The sequence below is a fragment of the Aspergillus nomiae genome, assembly GCF_001204775.2.
Source record: "Aspergillus nomiae NRRL 13137 chromosome Unknown contig00038, whole genome shotgun sequence".
NCBI classification, from domain to species: domain Eukaryota; kingdom Fungi; phylum Ascomycota; class Eurotiomycetes; order Eurotiales; family Aspergillaceae; genus Aspergillus; species Aspergillus nomiae.
In genome coordinates, this window is record NW_015378093.1 from 80,064 (window position 1) to 101,970 (window position 21,907).

The 21,907-nt window shown below is 49.2% G+C and overlaps 7 protein-coding genes across 7 annotated transcripts; 2 read left to right on the plus strand and 5 right to left on the minus strand.

Moving 5' to 3' along the window:
• Positions 1–385: 385 nt before the first annotated feature.
• ANOM_003442 (PAP/25A associated domain family) lies at positions 386–3,849 on the plus strand (the record flags this gene model as incomplete). The annotated part of the gene is made up of 4 exons (XM_015548699.1): positions 386–995; positions 1,043–1,114; positions 1,172–1,390; positions 1,466–3,849. The coding sequence occupies 4 exons, from the start codon at positions 386–388 to the stop codon at positions 3,847–3,849; spliced, it is 3,285 nt and encodes a 1,094-aa protein (XP_015410030.1).
• A 2,484-nt stretch (positions 3,850–6,333) lies between these two features.
• Positions 6,334–7,392, minus strand: erg1 (squalene monooxygenase erg1; the record flags this gene model as incomplete). Its single annotated transcript, XM_015548700.1, has 2 exons — positions 6,334–6,662; positions 6,723–7,392. Coding segments are annotated over 2 exons (507 nt in total), but the record flags the coding sequence as incomplete, so codon positions are not given.
• Positions 7,393–8,461: 1,069 nt separating this feature from the next.
• ANOM_003444 (pentatricopeptide repeat protein) lies at positions 8,462–11,254 on the minus strand (the record flags this gene model as incomplete). Its single annotated transcript, XM_015548701.1, has 1 exon — positions 8,462–11,254. The coding sequence occupies one exon, from the start codon at positions 11,252–11,254 to the stop codon at positions 8,462–8,464; it is 2,793 nt and encodes a 930-aa protein (XP_015410012.1).
• A 633-nt stretch (positions 11,255–11,887) lies between these two features.
• ANOM_003445 (putative tetracycline-efflux transporter) lies at positions 11,888–13,791 on the minus strand (the record flags this gene model as incomplete). Its single annotated transcript, XM_015548702.1, has 3 exons — positions 11,888–11,973; positions 12,026–13,438; positions 13,575–13,791. The coding sequence occupies 3 exons, from the start codon at positions 13,789–13,791 to the stop codon at positions 11,888–11,890; spliced, it is 1,716 nt and encodes a 571-aa protein (XP_015410034.1).
• A 626-nt stretch (positions 13,792–14,417) lies between these two features.
• Positions 14,418–15,889, minus strand: ANOM_003446 (ferrochelatase HEM15). Its single transcript, XM_015548703.1, has 3 exons — positions 15,597–15,889; positions 14,947–15,529; positions 14,418–14,891 (listed from the first exon to the last, which is right to left on the minus strand). The coding sequence occupies exons 1-3, from the start codon at positions 15,816–15,818 to the stop codon at positions 14,434–14,436; spliced, it is 1,263 nt and encodes a 420-aa protein (XP_015410025.1). The 5' UTR covers positions 15,819–15,889; the 3' UTR covers positions 14,418–14,433.
• A 412-nt stretch (positions 15,890–16,301) lies between these two features.
• Positions 16,302–18,644, plus strand: akuA (putative DSB repair complex subunit Ku70; the record flags this gene model as incomplete). The annotated part of the gene is made up of 6 exons (XM_015548704.1): positions 16,302–16,370; positions 16,431–17,042; positions 17,092–17,938; positions 17,996–18,099; positions 18,151–18,378; positions 18,446–18,644. 6 exons carry the CDS (start codon positions 16,302–16,304, stop codon positions 18,551–18,553), a joined length of 1,968 nt encoding a protein of 655 aa, XP_015410033.1. The 3' UTR covers positions 18,554–18,644.
• A 591-nt stretch (positions 18,645–19,235) lies between these two features.
• On the minus strand, positions 19,236–20,298 carry ANOM_003448 (DUF3431 domain-containing protein; the record flags this gene model as incomplete). Its single annotated transcript, XM_015548705.1, has 3 exons — positions 19,236–19,284; positions 19,346–19,987; positions 20,048–20,298. 3 exons carry the CDS (start codon positions 20,296–20,298, stop codon positions 19,236–19,238), a joined length of 942 nt encoding a protein of 313 aa, XP_015410037.1.
• Positions 20,299–21,907: the final 1,609 nt, after the last annotated feature.

Sequence of the window (21,907 nt, forward strand, 5' to 3'; positions counted from 1 at the left end):
TTCCTTTTTGTTAGACGTCTCTCGACCAGTGAAAAAAAAAGACAAGGGCTTTACTCGGGCCGCAGCAGCACAGGTCAATTCTGCTACGCCATCGCCGGCCGGTATCTGCAGTGACTCCCCTGCGTGCACCACTCTCTCGCAGAGTTTCGCTTTTCTCAGTCTGTTATTCGTCCGAAGGTATCATCCGTTGGCTGAAATAATCGCGAATTTGTACGTTCGGTACCGAAAGACCAATTCCGCACGGAGAAAAAGCTGGACACCGGAGTAGACTTCATAGGTGAACTTGCACACCAACGGCGTTTGTTCGGTTTCAGGCCACGGCGGAATTATTCTTTCTTAACCCCTCGTGGAGGCCAACGTTGTCAGTCAACGTTGGAATCGCTATATGATCTCAGACGTCTATGGGAATGCTAAATTGGCTTCCGGTCCAGGTGGGAAATCACCGATAGCGTCGGAAAAGGCCTCGACTATGCCGTGGAACTTGTCCACCGACACGTCGTCAGAGGCACCGACTAGGCCCCCATTGAACTCCCAGCAGTCGAATTCCCTCCCTTCAACGCCGTATCAACATGCGCGGAACCTCTCCTTCCACTCCCGATCCCCCTCCCCTCCGCACGGAAGCACTTCCCCTCGGTCGACCCATTCCGAGTCCACGCACCTACCGCCATCCTTACGAAAACCGTTCTCCGGATGTAAATATGAAACCGCCATGGCCTTCTTCCGGAGAAGGATACCGTATAGCCTGGGTGCCGATCTGTTGCCGGAGGAGAGGGAAGGTCTCAAGGAACGGTTGGAGCCGGAGGAGGAGAAGAAACTCACCGACGATATGTTGGAGGTATATGATCGATTACTGCCGTCTGCGGAGAGTGATGATCGACGACGCCAACTTGTTCGCAAGCTGGAAAGGCTATTCAACGAACAATGGCCTGGTCGGGATATCAAGGTCCATGTTTTTGGGTCGTCAGGGAATAAACTCTGTTCAAGCGACTCGGATGGTATGTAAAGGTTGCGTCATTGCAGTCCGTGGGCTAATTTGGTGCAGTGGATATCTGTATAACAACGACATATAAGGAGCTCGAGCATGTCTGTTTGCTAGCGGAGGTTCTTGCACGACGTAAGGGGATTTCCTTGATTCCTCCAGGTCGCGATCCCCAGCTAACGTTTTTGACAGATGGCATGGAACGGGTCGTTTGTGTTTCTCATGCAAAAGTTCCCATCGTGAAGATCTGGGATCCGGAGTTACAGTTAGCCTGCGACATGAACGTGAACAACACATTGGCGTTGGACAATACGCGTATGGTTAGGACCTACGTCGAGATTGACGAGCGTGTGAGGCCGTTGGCTATGATCATCAAACATTGGACGAAGCGGAGGATACTCTGCGATGCCGGTATGTTTCAACCGTGGGGGAGTCAAACAGCATCTTATTTCTTCTAATGTCCTCGGTGTTGACGATTTGTCTCAGGATTGGGTGGCACGTTAAGCTCCTATACATGGATATGCTTGATCATTAATTTCCTCCAAACGCGGGACCCTCCAATTCTCCCCAGTCTTCAGGCTCGGCCCCATGAGAAGAAGATTTCGCCGGAAGGATTGGTTTGCTCATTTGACGATGACCTTGGCAGTCTGGCTGGGTATGGACGGAAAAACAAGCAAAGCATAGGCGACCTGCTTTTCCAGTTCTTCAAGTATTATGGCCATAAGCTCAACTACGAAAAGTACGTTGTATCCGTTCGAGAGGGTAAGCTGATTTCGAAGGAAGCCAAGGGGTGGCACTTACTCCAGAATAATCGCCTCTGCGTGGAAGAGCCTTTCAATACGTCGAGAAATTTGGGAAATACTGCGGATGATACATCCTTCAGAGGCGTCCATCTCGAACTACGAAGAGCATTCAAGGCTTTGTCGCAAGGAGATCTTGAGCTCTGTTGTGAGCAATACGAGTATCCACCCGAGGAAGAGCGGTCGTGGGAGCGGCCGCCTCCTCAACCACGGCCTGTTCTCACCGCACCTCCGTCTTCCCGGGGCGGTCGTGGCGGTGGCCGTGGTGGGCGACATTCGAACCAATACCCTCGTGGTGGACATAATGGCAGCCGTCGGTCTTCAAATACGCCGCATAAGTCCAATAGCTTCCGCCAAGCCAGCAACGGTATGAGTGCATCGGAACTATCTCTGCAAGCGCAGCAAGCTCAATATCTTCTTCATGATCATCTCTACCAGCAGATTCAGATCCTCCAAGCACAGGAACAGGAACTCCGATTACAGCTTCAAAATCAAGCACTTCTCACCGGGAGACCACCACCTGTGCTTATCCGCCAGCCATTCATGCAGTTTCCGATGCCTCAGCAACAGGAGTCAACCGGCGACGACAACTCTCGCTCAAGGTCCGGAACAGCGAACCACGGAACGCAGCTCCGCCAGCATGTCTACTATGGCACCCCGTACCTTCCGGTTGCGATGACGGGCGTGCAAGGCAATAGTACAACTAACCCACCATCGCCATCTGCGCCAACTGCTATGCCAGAGCTTCGGCGCAATCCACGTCGATCGTCAGTTGCGAACGGCTCCCCAGGCGGATCGCTCAGAGCTCAGTCGCAGCCCGCGCGGTCGGTTCACTCCCTTCCGAGCTTTGCCCCAATATACTCCATGACGCAAGATCCCCCACAAGGTTCAAAGCAGCGCAATACGCCTGCATCACCTGATGGTGGGCAGAGCGAAGAAGACAGCAACTTCATGCCTAGTAGTATGCCCAATGTGTCTCGCTCTCCATACTTGGATGAAAGTCGGCCCGCCGAGTATATGGCCTACTACCTTGCCACCTCACCACAATTGCAGACATATCATCAGAACGCCATGTTGTCTCCACTGCAAACACCGGTAGGCTTAGCATTACCGAACGGCACTATCATGCCCTTCGTTACCAACTCTCACGAATATCTGTCTACACTCGGCCCCCATGAAGCATTTGGTTCTTCTCCGGACAACGGCTCTACGCAGGCTTTTAAGGTTGGGTCAACGCAGCAGCGGGCAACGGCACGGCCCATGGCATCGGGCGGTCCCCTAATTGTCGATGGGTCGGTTCCTCTCACTGAACCGCGCATTGCCCCTATCTCTGCCGAGAACTATGATCCCTGTGGTGCTATGAGCCATTGTACATCGACTTCGGATGATCACAATACTGATACCCCCGCCAGTGTCTCCGACGCATTCTCTCAAGATTACCAAGATACGAGTTCGGTGGAAACCGACCAAACTCCGTACTTCGGCCGACAGGGAATCGATACTCGGAAACCAACCGACGCTTTGACCAACGGACACGGTGGGAAGCCCAGTCTGCTGTCAAGCCGTCTACAAAGCCTACATCTCTCGAACAGCGAGAAAATGACAGAGCCGTTGGCGAAGCCTGGTCCAGAAAAGCACAAGGCGGCTTTTTCTCACCAGGAAACCTCGGACAAGGACTCTTCTCGTCTCAGGCATACGGCCGCGGAGAAGGGGGTGTCTGGACCGGAGCTACACGGGCCGTCGAATGGTAAACGCAGACCAAATGGCGTTGATGTTTCAGAGAAGCTCAATGGAAACTCTCATAAGTCGAAACCTAAAAACCGCTCCGACACTTCCCACCACGCTAGTGGGTCAGGCGACAAAGAACGGAATGGCGGCCATCCTACACGACGCACGAATGGCACTGGCTCGACGACGCACGACTCTCATGGCAACCACGCAAGTAGTGGCTGGCAGACAACCAAAAAGAAGCAGAAGAAGAATGCCAGGTCGAATGCAGAAAACCGCCACGGGTTCCATGGCGGTGCCGAGCCCCTCCCTGCGGATGAATCTCTGAGAAAAGGCGGATGAAGGCCCTGAGGAGATCGGCTACACTCTTCATTGGATTTGCGCCGAGCAGCATGAATTACGAATGTTTAGAATGTGTCACATGCCATTGCAATGAGCGAACCCAAGATTACTTGTTGGAGTTCACAGCATCTCGACCTGCTGGATCAATCTTTCACGAGGCGATTATATCAGCAGTTCGTGCTATTGCATAGCACTTGTACAGTTTGTCGCAGCAAACTATCGAGACGTTCGGCTTCCCGTCGAACGTTACCCCAAAATTATCGTCAAAAGGAGTTCAAGTCACTTGAACTAGATCCTATGACGCTGTATAAAATGAGGCAATACCTCTTTGAAAATGACATAATTTCGGTTGAACTGTTTCTTTTTTGCTTTTGAATGGCAGGTATATGACTTTTTCTTATTCTTGTGTCTATGTCTATGTTTTGCCCCTTTTCTTTTCATGTTCAACATTGGCGTTTCGCAAGGTCAAATAATGGAACTTGGCAGTCGAAGGGTCTGGCTGGGTTACAATTGGTTCGCGGGTTATTTGCGTGAGTTGCATAATTGCATATGATATCTGTTCGCTGATTTTATATCCTTGTTCGATACATGGCTCTTGACCTTGGCTGTGCCCTTTGGAGCTTGACTCGTCCGTCTCCTCGGGGAGCCATCGAGCTTCGAGTTGATTCTGGGTTATGTCTGGCCGCGCTTCACTCAGGTTATTTTCTTTTCAGACCTTTGTTGGCACACACTTATGCTGCGACGAACTCCCTGATAGGGAACAGGTCGCCACCGAGGCGTTTACCACCAGCAGGATATACGCGGATTGTTCAACTCGAACTCAGGAATGCGGTAGACAAAAAGGGGAGAACAGCAAGAGCGAGCAAAAACTAAACGAGTTTACTATACATACAAACATCCACCTTTTATTTCGATGCTACGGATTGATTGATTGATTGACCGGTTTCGTTCCTACCCATTGCCGGCTGTGTTTATTTTCTTTTGCTTGTTTCATTTGTTTGTTCCAGATTATATCCAAACGGCATGATCATCATCATTATCATTGTCAATATACCATCATAGCAGGGAGCCAGGCGAGTGGGTCATTGTTTCTGTGTTATATTTTGCGTTTTCTCCTTTTATGAGAGATAATTTGTCCCTGTTTTTGTTACATATCATGTCGATCGAGTCCAGTCTGGATTGGGCGCCGGTTCAAAGTAGAGGTTGGAATTTACATAAAGAGAAAAATGATAAAAATGAGAAAATGTCCGTGAGCTAAGGTACACAATTATCAAGGAAAAAAAAAGTCTAGACTTGATGTGATTAACTAGATTCATCCACCGCGCAAACTATTAATGCCAGATCAGATTAATAGTGATATTGCTTTTGCTTCTACTATTGAGACTTTTATAGGCGACTATTCCAATAACCCTCTCGAACCAAAAGTTTGATGCTTGTTGAATATGTCCCAAAGGGGATAGATAGATAACAAACCTGTGACAAGTCATAAGAATATAAACATGGAGAACACTTGATACCTGCATTTTAGGCATGCAAGGTCTGCAAACTTTACTATTTTCTCTCTCTGGAATGTTTCTGACTCGTTCATAGCTATATTCGGTGTATATTTTATTATTCCTTGTTTGAGCATAAGAGCACAAGTAGCATATACATACATGCATGCTTTATGTATGACTAGAAATCAATTATTTCCAATAGAAGATACTTACCCAGGAAGGCACATAACCAATCCCTGGCAGTAAACAACAATCTTGGCCCCAAAGTCCAACCAACCACCGAATCCATACTTGACCTACAACACACGGACACAGATGTACATACCCCGCAATACGAATGAATATGCGACATTCCAGAACATCGATCGGAGGTCCAGACCTATTATGTCAGCTTCGTACATAGTTAATGATGTAGATCTTGAAAATGTCTTTCATCAACATCGAAGAAATAGCGGAATCCGTCTATGAGTGAGCGAAGTTCTACGCTGTAAGAGAAGTCAGATGGGTATTCCTGTTCCTGTCCTTGGAGGTGGGTTCGAGGGGATCGAGACTCTTCTGTGAGTTTGTTTCCTGGACTTTTGGTTGAGACGATCACATGCGTGCCGCTGGAAGGAGGATCCTGGTAAGTATCTAGGGGTAGAGTTCATGTTGCTAGGTTTAGACCCTGATGTAACCGTTGATATTGTCCGCTTTGTGATTATCGTTGTCATGTGTTAGGCTTACTTGTTGGGGTTCTATTTATAGTGACTGGTTGGTCGGATTTCATGTGATTCAGTATATATTAATTGCGTATTCGGTTTATATATGTACATGCTCTTGTATATCTCCGATCTATCATCGCTGGGGGAAGATAACGAACTCAATAAAAGCAGATAAATCATAAGCGGCCTGGTCAAGAAGGGAAGTGGAAGTATTATTACAGCATCAAAAAGCAAGCGTAGTAAAACTCGTATCATACACCAAGCCGTGATAATTTGGACGAGAAGAGATCGTTTCGCTCCGAAAACAAAAGAGAAGGGGGGAAAAAGCATACAAAGGTCTAATTATACTAACAGAATGCTTCAATGAGCATGTAGGGGAATATAACAACACAGGCCGTCCAGAATACCATCACGCATCTGATTAGTGACCAGGGAAGTTGGTACAGAGGAGCCTCACGAAGAAGCACCCAGAGGGAGAGGAATGCGACAGTGAAGAAATGGTAGAATAGTACAAAGGGCTTTTTGATAAGGCCGCCCAAGAGACCCATTGGCTCGGAGTACATGCCCATATCGAAGTAGTGGAAACAACCTCGCTGGAGGACGCGAAGGTTTTCATCTAAGCAGGATGTTAGTAGCTGACTGGGTAAAGGTGCGGTATACGAGTAAGGCAACAAACCATTGGCAGAGAACAGGGCGTACAACGCCATGGCCAGGATGTTAATGACCGAGGATCCGTTCTTCCGCTTCCAGTGGAAGGACTTTAGCTGCTTCAACACCCTGTCGGTGTCTGCAAAATCGGGAACCTTTTCGGGACTCAGCAGATCCCGGAACACAAGGACATCGTTGAAAGCCACAGTCATGCCGCCACCAGTCAACGGATGCCGCATGTTCAGCGCATCGCCCAGTATCACCAGCCCGGGGTCTTATTCTGTGCGGCAGGAAGGAATGAGTTCGGCATAGACCTCAACGGGCCCTTCTCTAGTGCGGCGCGGAAGGCTGGTTGGACAGACTCGGGAAGAGATGGTAGGGTCACGTTCCACAGGTGATTCTTGACACCACCATTCTTGACCGACGCGGATGGAAGGTTCTCTGGGATGTCGACCAAGATACGGGTCTCGTGGGTGCCAATCTGGTATAGGAGGATGGGGGGATTTGCACTCAAGAGGACGTGTCCGTGGTTAGGTGCAGGGAGTTTCGTGTCAATTAGTTCGAGAGCCCAGAATCGGGACTTGACCGTCGGAGTATTAGAGTGGTATTGTTTCCGGAACTTGGAAGCGTAGCCGTCCGCGACGACGGTGAGGTGTCCAAAATAACAATCCTTTTTCTCCTTGGTTTTGCACTCCACACCAAGGACCTGCTTGGTATGCGAGCAAGTGATCAGGTCCGTCGCCTTGGTCTCCACGACGGTAACATTGGGGCAGGCCAGAGCTGCTTCCCGTAGCTTCATGATAAACCTTCCGTGGTGAAAGGAGCGGCCGCGCGGAGGCGGCGACGACGGGGTCTCCTTAGGATAAGGCATAGTCACGGCTCGGTCAAAGTAAGACACATAGAAACCGTAAGAGGGGATTGAATCGATCCCCTCCAGACACTCTGCCAGGCCTAACCGCTCCAGGGCCTGGACACCACCGGGCTGCAAGAGCTCGCCGACGATGCGATCTGGCTCCTTCATAGAGGCTTCCAACAGTAGGACGCTCCGGCCCTGTTTTCCCAGTGTAACTGCAAGCGCACATCCTAGCACTCCTGCGCCCACGATCACAACATCGGCGTCGTGGTGGACTCGTCTGCGTTCTTCGGCCGCATCGGCGGGCTGGGTCGCATTAACATGGCCGTTAGGGACGGCGGTGGCCATTGTGCGGGGGAGAGGTCGAGGGAGGTCAGCGAATTGGGCAGAATCGACGGGGACCGCAGAGCATATTCCTTCCCCGGAGTTGGAAAGAAGGTTTGAGGGACAATTGGCCGGGAGAGACAGAGAGGGAATGCGAGTGGAGGAAGTGTAAATAAGTAAGGGGGGGGGAAGGAAAAGACGTTGAAAAGGTTAAGGCAACGAAGGGCCCGTGATATCGGCGCAGTGGCGTGACATGTGAAAGATTTTCCGCCCTTCAATTCCGCTGCCCCTAAAGTACGAGGCACCGTACGATCTTCGTGAAGATAGCGCTCATCCTGGTTCTTATTACTACATGATAATATTCATTTCACCCTCCTTGATTGGCTCCTGACATGTGATACGCAGGGCTAGAAGTCGGCCTGGGAAATAGTTCCATATCGCTAGTGTACATCTCGGTGAAGCATCTCTATATATACAATTCTACTATACAAAATAGAAGAAGATAGAAGGAAAAACACCAACGAAAGAAAATCAGGAATAGATCCAAAATCAAAAGGGGAATATATGCTACATCACAACAAATCCTCGACTCATATTTGCCCTAAGGCCACTCGCTCATTCCATTGAACCGCAATGGACTTCGGGTTGATCTCAATTCGACCCAGAAGTATCTCCAATTCGTATTCTTCGTCCCACCTCTCGATCGTCTCCGGGATGTCAGATACCTTATACATCCGCCTCTCGTCAAGAGGCCGTTTCAGCATCCGCCGGAAAGACCGCTTCGCGTTAGGGTTGCCTTTGAGCTCCCATAATGCAGGATCACCGCCACTCTTCTTCTCGAGCATGTCGGCAATGTGTCCGAGATACTCCAGTTGCTCGGCCCGTTTGGACGCTTCCCTCGTGGAGAGGCCGTCAGACTTGAACTTGCGATTTAATACTCCCATGACGCGACTGACTTCAACAACAAGATCATGATTCAGTGCACTGCCCCGAGCAAGGCCAGTAAGGATGCACCACCGAATTCCGGGAATGTTATCCATAGCTGCGAACGCGCGCAAAAACATCTTCATGCAGACCCCATCGAAGGGTAACGTGCGGGTATAGCGGGACATGTAAATGGCCGCTAAGAGATCTATGGCTATCTCCGGCTTGTTATGCACAATTAACCGTCTACTGGTGGCCACCGTGATATGGTGCTTGACATTCATTCGCTTGTTCGACCAGCAGAGCTGGTAAAATCGAAGGACCGCCATTTTGATCAGGTCCCCTTCCGACGCAGAGTCCACTACCATGATCTGGCGGAAGAACTGAGGGAAGAATCGAATGAGATGTCGGATGCCCCGCCACTCAGTTTCGACAAGCACACGAGCTTCGCCAAGACCATGCTCAAGGAGAGTCGCAATGGCAGCCAACTCGACGTGAAGCTGTTTGAACTGGAATCGTGCATTCTTTGCATTTTGGAAGCACTTTAGAGCTTCTGTCATCTTCCCAACGTGCATGTAATGCGTCATCTGTTTATGAAGCTTCTGGTACTGATCGACGGGCTTTGACGGTGTCACATCCTGCAGTGCTCTTTGATACCACGGCAGCGAACTCTGGGTGAAAGGCATCGTATTGACCTCAGGAATAGGGAATGAGCGCTGATCGTAACCGAGAATCTGCTGCGAGGTAGCAGCTTGTCCATATTTTACCCGAGCAGCCTGCAGCATTTGCCAGAAGCCCACGGGCGCTCCCTCAAGTGCTAAACGACGAAAGCGTAACATCTCTAGGAACTCTTGCTCATTGATGTGGACTTTCCAACCACGTTCGCGTGCCATTCTTGTGAACTCAGTTATCATGTGCTTGTCACCCTTTTCCACAAATGCTTCCAGAATATGCTTGTACAGTATCCGATCGGGGACGATATTGAGCTTATCAATGTAGCGGTGGATGAAGTCTTGGATTTCGCGCCCTGAATGAGACACCCAGTATTCAAGGAATATGCGATCAAAGATAGGGGTAAAATCACGTCTTCGAGACGTCAAATTAAGCTCGTGCATCTCCTGAAGGTCTGCTTCCACACCCTCCCAGTCACACGCAAGAGCCTTGCCATATACGAGAAGGCCTTTTGTGCGGCAGCGAAGGGGAAGTTCGTATGTAGCTGTCATGTCTTCCACCAAAGCTTCAGCGTCTGCTAACCGGCCAAATTCAACGTATGCCTTAACCACTGGGTTGAAAAGTTTGTCGCTGGGATCCTTTCCCAAACGGGGAAGCGTCGTTAAGATCTTCTTCAATTGTCCGTTCAAAAGCTCAATGCTCCTTGTCTTTTTCCACAGGCCTGACAGATATGCACCACATAAGCCGCAATCCCGGTCAAATTGCAGATGTCTGAAAAGGAACCACTTCGCTGTTGTGAGCCTATGTGATTCAAGCAAGCATCGTAGCACCACATCTACCATATCCGGCGAGAGCTGAAATTTGTGCATGTACCGAGTATAGATAGTTGCGACTGATTCTATACATCCCTTCCGTGCTAATGCAAACATGAGAACCTTCCAAAGCCTGGGTGAGACCTTGTCCACCTCTTCCAAGCGCTCGAAGATGTTTCTTGCGATGAATACATTTTCCTGTTTACAGTTGACAAAAAATGCCTGAACCGCGAGCTCTCTCCTATCGGATGATAAACCATTCAGTGAAGCAGGGTGTGCGTCCAAGAATAATTGTGCCGCATCAATAGGCCGCCCTCGATCGAGAAGATCTTGCATTTGCTTCGGGATAGAGTTTTGTCCTTCTTGGATTGTAGCCGTGCCATCCATCGACTCAGATGCATTTGCAATGGTGTCGATCTTGCCAATGACAGAGCTGGACCTATTGAGGTTCTCCGTAGGTCGCGTGTATTCAGGTGGAAGAAAGTCGCAACTCCCGGGTTTCACTGTATCCTGTTTTGTGTTCATTAACCCAGCGAAATTTAATTGAGCAGCATCCAAAAAAGCGTCGACCTGGGCTGGGTTCTCGAAGGATCCAACTCCAGTGTTCGAGCCGAGCTCATCATGTTGACTCCCTTCATTGCCCTCCACATGCAAGTTCTGTGCTTGTCGTGACTTCCGATCTTCCTCCTTGAATGCATGCATACTGGTGAATTCACCAGCCTCTGCGACTTCCATCATACGAGCAAGTCGTCTCGCCGCGGAAGTTGCATCGTAATTGGGTGCGGAGGTTTGAAGGGCGCGTTTGTTCTCAACGATACGTTCTGCGACGCGGACTCGGCGATGGACATCGTACGTGATAGCCGCAACGGTACAGAAACTGCCCACAGTTGAGCCGGCAAGGGCCAGCCTGCGAAGGACACGCAGGGCATTGCGAGAAGGTACGGCGGAAGTGCCGTGGGTAGGTTTGGTGATCATGGCAATAGGACCTGTGCACCGCCGGCAGCAGGCAAATTGGGATATCACTGATAGAGCATCAGGGGAATTGAGAGATTGATGCTCAATTCTCAGTAGTGTAAGCCAAGACACCACGCTGGGAAACTATCGCAATTGACGGCCGGAGTTTTGAGATAGATGATTTTCGGCGGAAAGTTTGCAAGAAACATTGGTTTCTCCCGGCCGCCGTACTGCTTGTGGTCCCATTCGTTCCTTTCCGGGTGAACCCATTTCCTGTGCACGTGACCATACATTGTTCCTGCTTAGTCATTGGAATGTGGATGGGTTCGAGAACCTAACAAAGGCAATTTCATGCCACTGAGAGACTTCACCGCCAGGCATGGATCCATTGCTGGTACGTAGTAAACTACACTCTCTCTACCTCGACCAGATGTGGCTATTTTAGCTACGTTCTGTTCCCGTAACAAGATTCGCTGATATGGCCTGCATCCGCGTTGCAACCCTGGACTACCAGGGCTGGGGATGCAAATTCCGAGTTGAACTATATCCCAAATTATATGTTATAGATCTAACAGGAGTTTCGCGTAAATAGGAGTACCTAATCCTTAGGATACATCACAAGTAGGTACCAGGGTATTAAGAATCTTCTATATATTAAGGTAAGAGTTCATCCTCAACCGCTTCTCTGTAGTCATTGGGATCGATGTTATGATTTCTTGGATCGTCGAAATCAAGTCGGACTGCTGTACGTTAGCATGAGATCACAAAAAAATTCCTCAAGACGTTACTAACCATGCGCTTTGATATACAAGGTGCAACAAAATGCAATCCCAAAGACAAGTGACAGGCATACAAATACTGCCTGTGAGAATTTACCCACCGTCACACTGTATATGAAACTGCAGATGGAAGGCGCTATTACTCGAGCAATAGCATGTAGAAGGCCTTTAGCACCGAGTATCTGTCCTATGCGATCGCGGGGCACGTGTTTAGTAAGAGACGACTGCAACACCGGCGCGGCCATGCCCCCTAATGATGTGACGACTCCCGACAAGAGCAAAAGCGAGCCGTGATTTGCCAGTGCATATCCTACGAACCCAATCGTATCCAGCAGAATCGAGACGCGAATAAGGACGACATCAACCACACCGGAACCAGAAATAACCAGGTCCTCCCTTGGTTCCTCACGGAAGATCCGCGTAATCATGGGGAGCACAATGAAGAAGTTGAGGACGCGAACGGAACTGATGATGGACACGAATAAGCTTGATTCAACATTTCCCCAGCCGAACATATATCCCGCATAGATAATGATAATCTGTGACGTGCCTAGGGCCATGCCGAGGTGAAGCGTATCGATCACAGAGAGCAGGATGATGTTTCTTCGCAATGCTGGACTGGCGCCCCCGCGATTAGGGAATAGAGTGCTAGGTCGCCCAGCTGGTGGAAATAAGACGGCTAGAGGCGCGATGATTTTCTTCGGGTTCCAAAATCTCATTGACAACCAGCGTATATCTTCTTGATTGGCGAGCTTCACCTGATGTTTTTCTTGAGCACTCTGTTTTTGCTCCTTAGACAGCGACTCCGGGATGACGAGCAAGACCACAAAGAAGAAAAGCACATGAAGAGCCAGCGCGGAACAGAACACACTCATTATATCGTGTGTCTTCTTCATGAGTATGGCCACAAGGAACGGCCCAGCTGCAACTCCAGTGAAGATGGCGCCATGCAAGTACCCAAAAGCTACACTGCGTTTCCCCGAAATGGTACAATCAGAGGCGTACGAAGTGCTCAGAGCTAGCATAGCAGTGAATGAGCCTCCTAAGCCGTCAAATGTAGCGCCCAGAAGCAGTAGATATATCGATACTCGCTCTGCATTTGCTGCCACAATGACGGTAATTATCTCTGCTAGTACCGTTCCCATTGCACTCACAGCAATCATAGACGTTCTTCCATAGCGGTCCGATAAATGGCCCAATTGAGGGCTGATCAGTGCCGACAGCAGACCTACTACCAGATTGTAATACAATTGAAAGCGGGCAACGAGGGACTGAACTTCCGGTATTTGGCACTGGGAGTTGTCCTGTCCAAGAAGGACAGGCAAGTACGTGAATCCAGGATCGCTAGAGGCTCTTTTGGCCAGATAGTCTCTACAGGTGAGAGAGACCATCAGGTTAATCTTGGGAACCGCAGCACCGCCAAAGCCTAGCATATACAAGAGAAGGAATGGGAATAACCAAAAGACCTGGTCGGATCAGAACGCAACACTTTCTGCTGAACTGCACTGGAAAAAATACGCACACTTGCTTTTGTGCGAGACCGCCAGAGGCCAGCGTTCAACGCCGTCGAATTCTGGTAGATGAGTCTAAGCCTTCATCCTCACTTTCTTCGCTCGTCCGTTGAAGGAGGGGCGTCTGCTCATGGACGTGCAATTGCGCCGAGTCTTTTGGGCCATCTTCACCAGTGTTTCGCGGGTTATTCTGCCCAGGTACGACTGGCCTGCTTCGCAATTGCCCGCCAACATCCGTATGGACGGAAGAGTTTGTTTGACTGGCCATTTCCGGCAAAAGGATATCGACACCTATAGACGTCGATGGCTAAGTAGGTGCGGCCCGCGTTCTGAGGTGTAGTTTTCAAAGATGTGGTATGTGATAAAGAAGCAAGGGGGGAAATAAATTGCTCTGACACGATTTATCGTGACGGGACTTTACTTTTAAAACACCTTGACAGAAGCAACGTCTCACTCATGATTCCGATATGCCAATGGTATTGTTCCTTGGTCTCGGGATTCCCTGGATTGAAGAGTCAATGAGGGGAGCGTTTGTCAGCTTAGCTTAGCAGAACAAGTGGAGAGAGCAAAGGCAACAGATAAGCCAGCCATGACGTTTGACCAGGCTAACGGGTGCCGAGGTGTTCAAGCGTCCGGCATTTTGTTCCTGGGGCCAATCGAAGCAGCAGCGTCAAAGCCATTGACCCCTTTATAATCATTGATCCAAGATTTCGGTGCCCCCATTTATAGTCATGTCTCAAAATCAAGAAATACCGACTAGTTACACTATCGCTGATTATTTATCGGCCATGTGCTTGAGAATTGCAAATTATCCTTTTCCAAAAAATCTTAAAGTACATAATATAAACAAAATTATGTGGCTTTATAAAAAATAATGAAAAAAGAAAAAGAAAAAGAAAAAGCAAAGGGTTTACACTACAAGAGACGCGGCTTCCTCGCCGGCGAAGAACTTCTTCTGCTCCAGGCATCTGTCACTTTTACATCCCTGACAGCGCAGGGTCATCTGACGAGAACACTTTTCTCCCTTTCTCAAGTGCTCCTGCGCGATATTCGCAAGGGCTTCGATGAAGATGGGGCTTCCGTTTAAGCTTTCCGCTCGCTTCACTCCAGGGGAGTTGGCTTCTTCCATCACTTCAAGGTCCAACTCATACAAAGTTTCAATGTGGTCGCTGGTGAAGGCGATCGGTACGAGGACTATATCAGTCTGCCCGCGCTTTACATACTCCATGACAGTGTCGCTGGTCTGAGCTCCAAGCCAAGCCGATGGGCCCACTTGGGATTGCCAGCACAGCCGGTAAGGGTTGCTAAAACCAAGTCTTTGCATTACCGCATGGACAGTTGCTGCAACTTCGGCTGGGTACGGGTCACCTAATCTGGAGTTAGATTTCACGTCTAGCAATTGGCGCGATGGCTCGAATCTCACCTCTGTTCACCACGCTCATCGGCAAACTGTGGGCGGAGAACAACAGGACCACACTGTCCCTCTTGTCCTCCGGATATGTCTTGAGCTGATCCTCGATATTCTTTGCGAAAGCTTCTACTAACCCGGGATGGGTCGGCCACCGATCAATGACACTCCACTGGATGGAGCCGGAGGAGTCCACGCTCCCATTGGCGCGCGGACCCTCCAGACGATTTCTCCATTTCCATAGTTCGTTCAGAGAACTGCCTGTGGTCGAACAGGAATATTGTGGGTACTGTGTAAATGCGACAGCACGGCCTCCTTTTCCTCTTCCGAATCCATCATCGAGTAACTGTGTATACATCTCTTCCGTCAAAGGCGCAGCATATCGAAATGCAACGTAGGGTTTATGAGGCGCACTTTCAGGGTTGAGTTTGTCGAGTAATTTACACATTTCCTGGCATTGGTATTCGGACCATTTTCGAATAGGTGAGCCGCCTCCAATGTCCGCGTATTGCTTTTGGATCTTTGGCGTCCTCCTCTTTGCAATAAGTGGTCCAAGATATGTTTGAAGTCGTCCCAAGGGAATCAGATCACCGTCGGCCTTTACCAGAGAGAGAGCGAAGAGTTAAAAGGAGCCCATGAGAATGTCTATCAGTCTGAAAACGTACAAATAATCTGCTCAAAAAGTCTTCCACCTCATTCGTCGTGGAGGGGCCACCCATGTTCAAGAACACCATTGCGGTAGGACCCTTGGAACCAGCTGCATCTTGGGTGACCGGAGGTACTGCTGTTGCGAAGCCATTTCGCTGTTCTGTGTTGTATCCAAGCGAGCTGCGAGCTACCGGTCGCAGTAGTTGCCGAGGAAGCGTGAAGGTCCGACGGAGGGCCATTGCAATTGATAGGTGGCAAGACGACCTTTTTTTTCAAGGAGTAATGGCCAAAGCGTGCGAGTGAAGGCGATAAAAAGGTAATGAGCTTGGAGCAAAAAGGATATTAATGGGCCATGTGGCAAGGGTCAATAGTAATCAGAAAAGATGCTGACTTGAAGCAGAGAGTCCAGAACCGGTAAAATGACGGAGCCGGAGCATCCATGATGGGTTGGAGCTGAAGCCCATACCCAATCAGAATTGACTTGGGGTAATCATGTCTTGGCATATGTCACCTGATGTTCGTGTCTTCCCCGCGTCGTCTGGTTGAAGTGTCGCGTCACGGGTGACGAAAGAGCGGGAGCGCAGGCAGCAGACTGACAGGCAGACATCCAAGGAAGTCCCAATGTTGCTGTTTAAGCGTGCTTTCGCGTCGATTACTTAACGATCGTCCTTGACTGCTTTGTCTTTGACGCATTTCATGACTTACGACTCAACGTATTCACAATGGCTGACGAGGACCAATATCGCGGAGACGACCAGATCGACGAGGAAGAGGAGGAGATTGACGAGAGTGTATGTACTTCCAAACACGCCTGGAGGCTTCGAAGACTAACAAATCATGAATTAAAACAGGGATATAAAACAGTGAAAGATGCCGTTCTCTTTGCTATCGAAGTCAGCGATTCTATGCTCACGCCTCGTCCATCTTCCGATCCAAAGAAATCCGCGGAAGAGTCGCCCACAACGGCCGCACTAAAATGTGCATACCATCTCATGCAACAGCGCATTATCTCTAATCCACATGACATGATCGGTGTGCTACTATATGGGACGCAGGCGTCCAAATTCTACGACGAGGATGAGAATAGTCGAGGAGACCTTTCATACCCACACTGTTACCTTTTCACAGACCTGGATATCCCCTCTGCGCAAGAAGTCAAGGATCTTCGAGCACTGGCACAGAATGACGACGAAGCAGAGGATGTACTCAAAGCGTCAGATGAGCGGGTCTCAATGGCAAATGTGCTCTTTTGCGCTAACCAAATATTTACGTCGAAAGCACCCAACTTCTTATCTCGGCGACTGTTCATAGTCACTGATAATGATGACCCTCATGGCGATAACAAAAGCTTGCGATCTGCTGCAACTGTTCGCGCAAAGGATTTATACGACCTGGGTGTGACTATTGAGCTATTTCCCATTTCTCGGCCAGATCATGAGTTCGATACCGCCAGATTCTATGACGTAAGATTCTCTTCACTCAAAACGAAGTATCTCTGCTTACACCGCTTAGGACATCATCTACAAGGCCTCTCCTTCGGATCCAGATGCCCCAGCGTACTTGCAAACCGATGCCAAGGCTTCTCCAGCTGCCGGAGATGGGATATCACTCCTTAACACCCTCCTATCCAGTATCAATTCAAGATCTGTCCCCCGACGTGCGCAGTTCTCCAACATACCATTGGAGCTGGGGCCAAACTTCAAAATATCTGTTTCGGGATATCTTCTGTTTAAGCGTCAAGCCCCCGCCAGAAACTCCTTCATCTGGCTCGGCGGTGAACAACCCCAAATCGTGAAAGGAGTGACCACTCAAATCGCTGACGACACGGCTCGCACGATTGAGAAGTGGGAAATCAAGAAAGCTTACAAGTTCGGCGGTGATCAGGTTACTTTCACGCCTGAAGAGATGAAGTCACTGCGCAACTTCGGTGATCCTGTCATCCGTATAATTGGGTTCAAGCCCCTTTCTGCACTTCCATTCTGGGCCAATATCAAACACCCCTCCTTCATCTACCCTTCGGAGGATGATTTTGTGGGCTCCACGCGAGTCTTTTCTGCTTTGCACCAGACACTCCTCCGGGATAAAAAGGCCGCACTTGTCTGGTTCATTGCGCGTAAAAACGCAAGCCCAGTTCTAGGGGCTATGATCGCTGGAGAAGAAAAAGTAGACGAGAGTGGCGTCCAGAAGTTCCCCCCGGGAATGTGGATAATACCTCTACCGTTCGCCGATGATGTCCGTCAGAATCCCGAAACCGCACTTCATGTTGCACCTGAGCCACTGATCGACCAAATGCGGTATATTGTTCAGCAACTGCAGCTTCCAAAGGCGTCTTACGACCCCTTCAAGTATCCCAATCCATGTAAGCTTTTGCCAACTTGCTGTATGAAAAGTCTGGACTAATGCATTGCTCTGTTAGCCCTCCAGTGGCATTATCGCATTCTGCAAGCCCTGGCATTGGATGAAGACCTCCCGGAAAAGCCAGAAGACAAAACAGTGCCCAGATACCGGCAGATCGATAAAGTATATCACACCTTCCTTTTCTCTCCGGGGATCTTGCTGACCTTCTCTTAGCGGACTGGCGACTATGTATTGTCTTGGGCCGACGAATTGGAAAAGCAATATGCGAAAATATCGGCACATGGTCCGAAGAGCGCACTCGTCAAACGAAGCGCTAAAGACCGAACCTCTGAAGTCGAGGATGCAGCCCAAAAGCCATACAAGAAAGTGAAGGTGGAGACAGATGAGCAAGGCGTTCAAGATGTAGTGCGAGCCCATTACCAAAAGGGATCTCTATCGAAGGTGACTATTACCTACTCCTTAGGCTTGTAATTAGGACGAGTAACTAACGCAAGGGGTTTTTGTGCAGCTTACAGTACCTGTTCTCAAAGACTTCCTCAATGCCCATGGACGCTCCGCTGCTGGGAAGAAAGCTGATCTCGTTGAACGTGTGGAGGAATACCTGGAGCAGAAGTGAGGCAACGCTAGGCATTGGTTAATCGAGACACTTTAGTCGATAGGGTCTCTCTATACTTCTAATATGAAATACATAATACTAGAACACTGTCAAGAATGTCTACTACCTACGTATTCATACTTGAAAATGTCACCTCAGGGGAGAGCGCCTGTGTACATGTTGGAAACCTCCAAACACTATCTGGAGGCCAAGGCAGGGCAAAGTATGATAGCCGAGGAAAGACCTGCCATAGTAAAACATAGACTATCTGAATCTATAAGGGTAATAAGAGGACACCGAATTTGGTGCCTGGCATGGGGAAGACGCTGCAGGGAGTTCTGGCCCCCCCCTATATATAATGTTACCCCGAATCCGCAAACATAGTAAAGGCCTCTTACCCCATAAATTTGTATATGAATAATGTTACATTCGCGCATTAATGTGAATTATCATAAAATATAGATAGGAAATATAGTGCAGTACATCTACATACTTTCTAAACCGTATCGAGAAAAATAACAAAAGATGGTACAGACGGGTATATCCAAACGGACGAAAGCCCTCTAACAACGCCTTTCTAACCAGAAACGCATGCTTAAAGCGATAAACAGAAGTCTATGGCACAAATATCTACGAGAAAACCCATATAATACGAACGGATGTGGCTGCTGTACAGTATATATATCTTGAGACCGGGAATATACTAGCATTTGCCGTATACTTGGCAGTAGCAGAGTTCCTCGTCTGGGCAGCTGGAAGAGATATCATGTTAGTTATGTTGTCGTTAGTTAATTTGGTGCAATGGCCACTTACTATACGGACTCCTTGCCGAATATGACATGCCAGAGGAACTCCATGACTCGCCCGCTACTGGCGTCGTCTTTCTCTGTGTCGATGACCCATTGTCGGAACTTGATGTAGTCTTCTCGGGGTCGTTTCAGGACCTGCCCGCGTGACACGGCGGACTGCGCGCAGCATGCTGCGCCGACAAGTTGAGGCGCTTGGAGGAAATTTTGGGTTTGTCGAATCTCCGACGACTGGTCCTCGGCGATGGCGGGCGATGTGGTTGAGTTCAGGGGCGGGGTGCTGGTCCCCTCAAATACTTCCTCCCAGACTTGTTGCGTTACATGGCGATTGATGCGGTGTTCCTCCTTGCACCCGGGGTTCCAATTGCAACGGAGGTTGACGTAACCATTCTGCTGAATGAAATCAAGCTGGAGAGCGCGCATCGCCGCTACGTTATCATGCAAAGGCGCATCGACATGCCAGGCCATGAAGAACCCGGCGCGGTGGGCGTGGAGGAAAGCGATTGTGGAAGGAAGGTTGTCATAATTGTCAATCAAATACGTGAGGTAGGCCATAGATTCGTGGCCTTTATTGAGAGTGGTACTGAGTTTGTGTTTATCTGCTTTGGTTTTATTCGACGGGTTGACAATGTAAATCGCACGTTGCCAGCTTCAAGCGGCCCCTATTAGCAAACGAGCCCATTGGTCATTGTTGGGAGGGGGTCCGTACTCAGGAAGTTCTTGCTCGACCCATTCGGTGGGCTCTTCTTCCAGCCTGGCCATCACGATCACTTTGTCTCCCAGTTTTGCGTGGTAGTGGGATGGATCCTCATGGTGGGGGTTTTTGGAGTTCAGCCAATCTATCAAGTATGCGCCGGCGCGATACTGGCTGCAGATTTCCTCGAGACGGAGCTTTAATAGGTATATTGGGACGATGAGCAGTAGACATGCGCCTAATGCTAATCTAAAGCCGCATCTCATTGTGAAGGTTTTAGGGTGTAGATGAGGGATAGCTCATGCGTGACGTTCGCCACACGGTGATTACTCGGATATCAGAGATACCCAGTAGCGCACCAAGGGAGGTGCTTCAATGTTTAAGGCGAATTCGTTCTAGCGCAGTTCACAAGGATACTAAATGTTCGCTGGCGACTAGTATACATGTAAGTACTGAAGTAGTTGAATATTGGTGACAGCCAGTTGAGTTCGAAAAGTGAGCGTGTCAAAAGGAATTGACATTGAAGGAAAGAGAGGTTAGTATATTAAAGTTCATAAAGTTCAGTAAGGGAAGGAAAAAGACAAAAGAAAAAAGTAGTAGAATAATATCAAATGAAAAAGGAGAGACGAGAGACAAGGCAAACCCGCAGATAGGAATGTTAATTAGCGTTCTGGAAAGAAGAAAAGAAAGGGAGTAGCCAGCTACTACTGCTAGTAGTCCTGACACACCATCTAGACTATGTGCACATCACCGCCTTCCCAAATAAAAGTGGTGGTTTTCAAAAAGTTGCCCGCCTGGGTCTCCCAAAAGACAGGAAAAGGTCCGAGAGGGGATATACCGCATGATGGCAAATGACCCTAAGAAGTGAGAGGTCAGAGCGCTCCAAATGCTCGAGAAGGGAGGGAAAAAAAAGGATTGTCGACAGTGGTGATACCCACTGTTAGGCCACGCGTTAGTGCCTATTAAGCTCTAGGGCACCACCATGGGAGGGCTAATCATAGGCTCCAGGGGGCTGTGCTGGTGGACATAGCGGGGAAGCTTGGCTCTGGCCCGTCAGGCTTAGTTGCAACCCCGTCATATCCTTCCCCCTCACTGGCCACTTAATTAGAGTGTCTGCACACTTTAAGCTACCACGGCAGGCGGGTTTCTTTGATCTTCTGCCACTTAAGTTAGTGAAACAACACCCTGACCCTTGAACTTGGACTCGAAGTTTGCCAGTGGGACAAAGACTGAACCCCCTGACAAGAACTGGGATACAAACACCGCCACAACTGACCATGGGGCAAAGCTACGGTGGTTCTGAAACGAAGAAAGAACGTTGGAACCTCCAATAGAAGCGTTTCGTAGCTTAAATCCAATGGGAGGCCCTGATTGGCTGACAGAACCATGGACCGCACGTGGCGTCCCGAAGTTAACTTTGGCTATGAAGGACGTTCCAAGTCCAAGACTCAGGAGGACCATCATATCAGTCTGCCACATCAAATACGGGCTTCTCAGAGAGTGGGGAAATCAAACCGAAGTTGGAAATACGTAGCAGAAATCGGAAGTGTTCCAGGTCCGTCAGCCAATGGCTCCCATTTCACACCCACAGCACTTTGGTCGATGTCTTTTCCTAACCATGGCAATGGACCATTTCTGCATCGCCAATGAAAGGTCACTAAGACATTTGAAGTACGTGGCATACCTATATGTACCGGTGTCAGCTCAAGACAGGCAGCCATTGACATGTGGTCTCGGTCATGATAAACCCTAGGTACCATCATCTGCTGCTACCCTATATCCTGTTGCCTAGAGTCTGGCCCTAGGTTCGGGCTCTCAGACATTTTATTTAACTTTGGTACTAAAAGACCTACGCATACAAGAAAGAGAGAGAGG

What these genes read in the sequence shown, in the direction of transcription:
- ANOM_003446 (XM_015548703.1), bottom strand. Translation starts at nt 15,818, where the DNA reads ATGGCCCTCCGTCGGACCTTCACGCTTCCTCGGCAACTACTGCGACCG. An exon ending in ACTTTTTGAGCAGATTATTT is followed by an intron (nt 15,530 to 15,596) that starts GTACGTTTTCAG and finishes TCTCTGGTAAAG; the next exon opens with GCCGACGGTGATCTGATTCC. An exon ending in GATGAGCGTGGTGAACAGAG is followed by an intron (nt 14,892 to 14,946) that starts GTGAGATTCGAG and finishes ACTCCAGATTAG; the next exon opens with GTGACCCGTACCCAGCCGAA.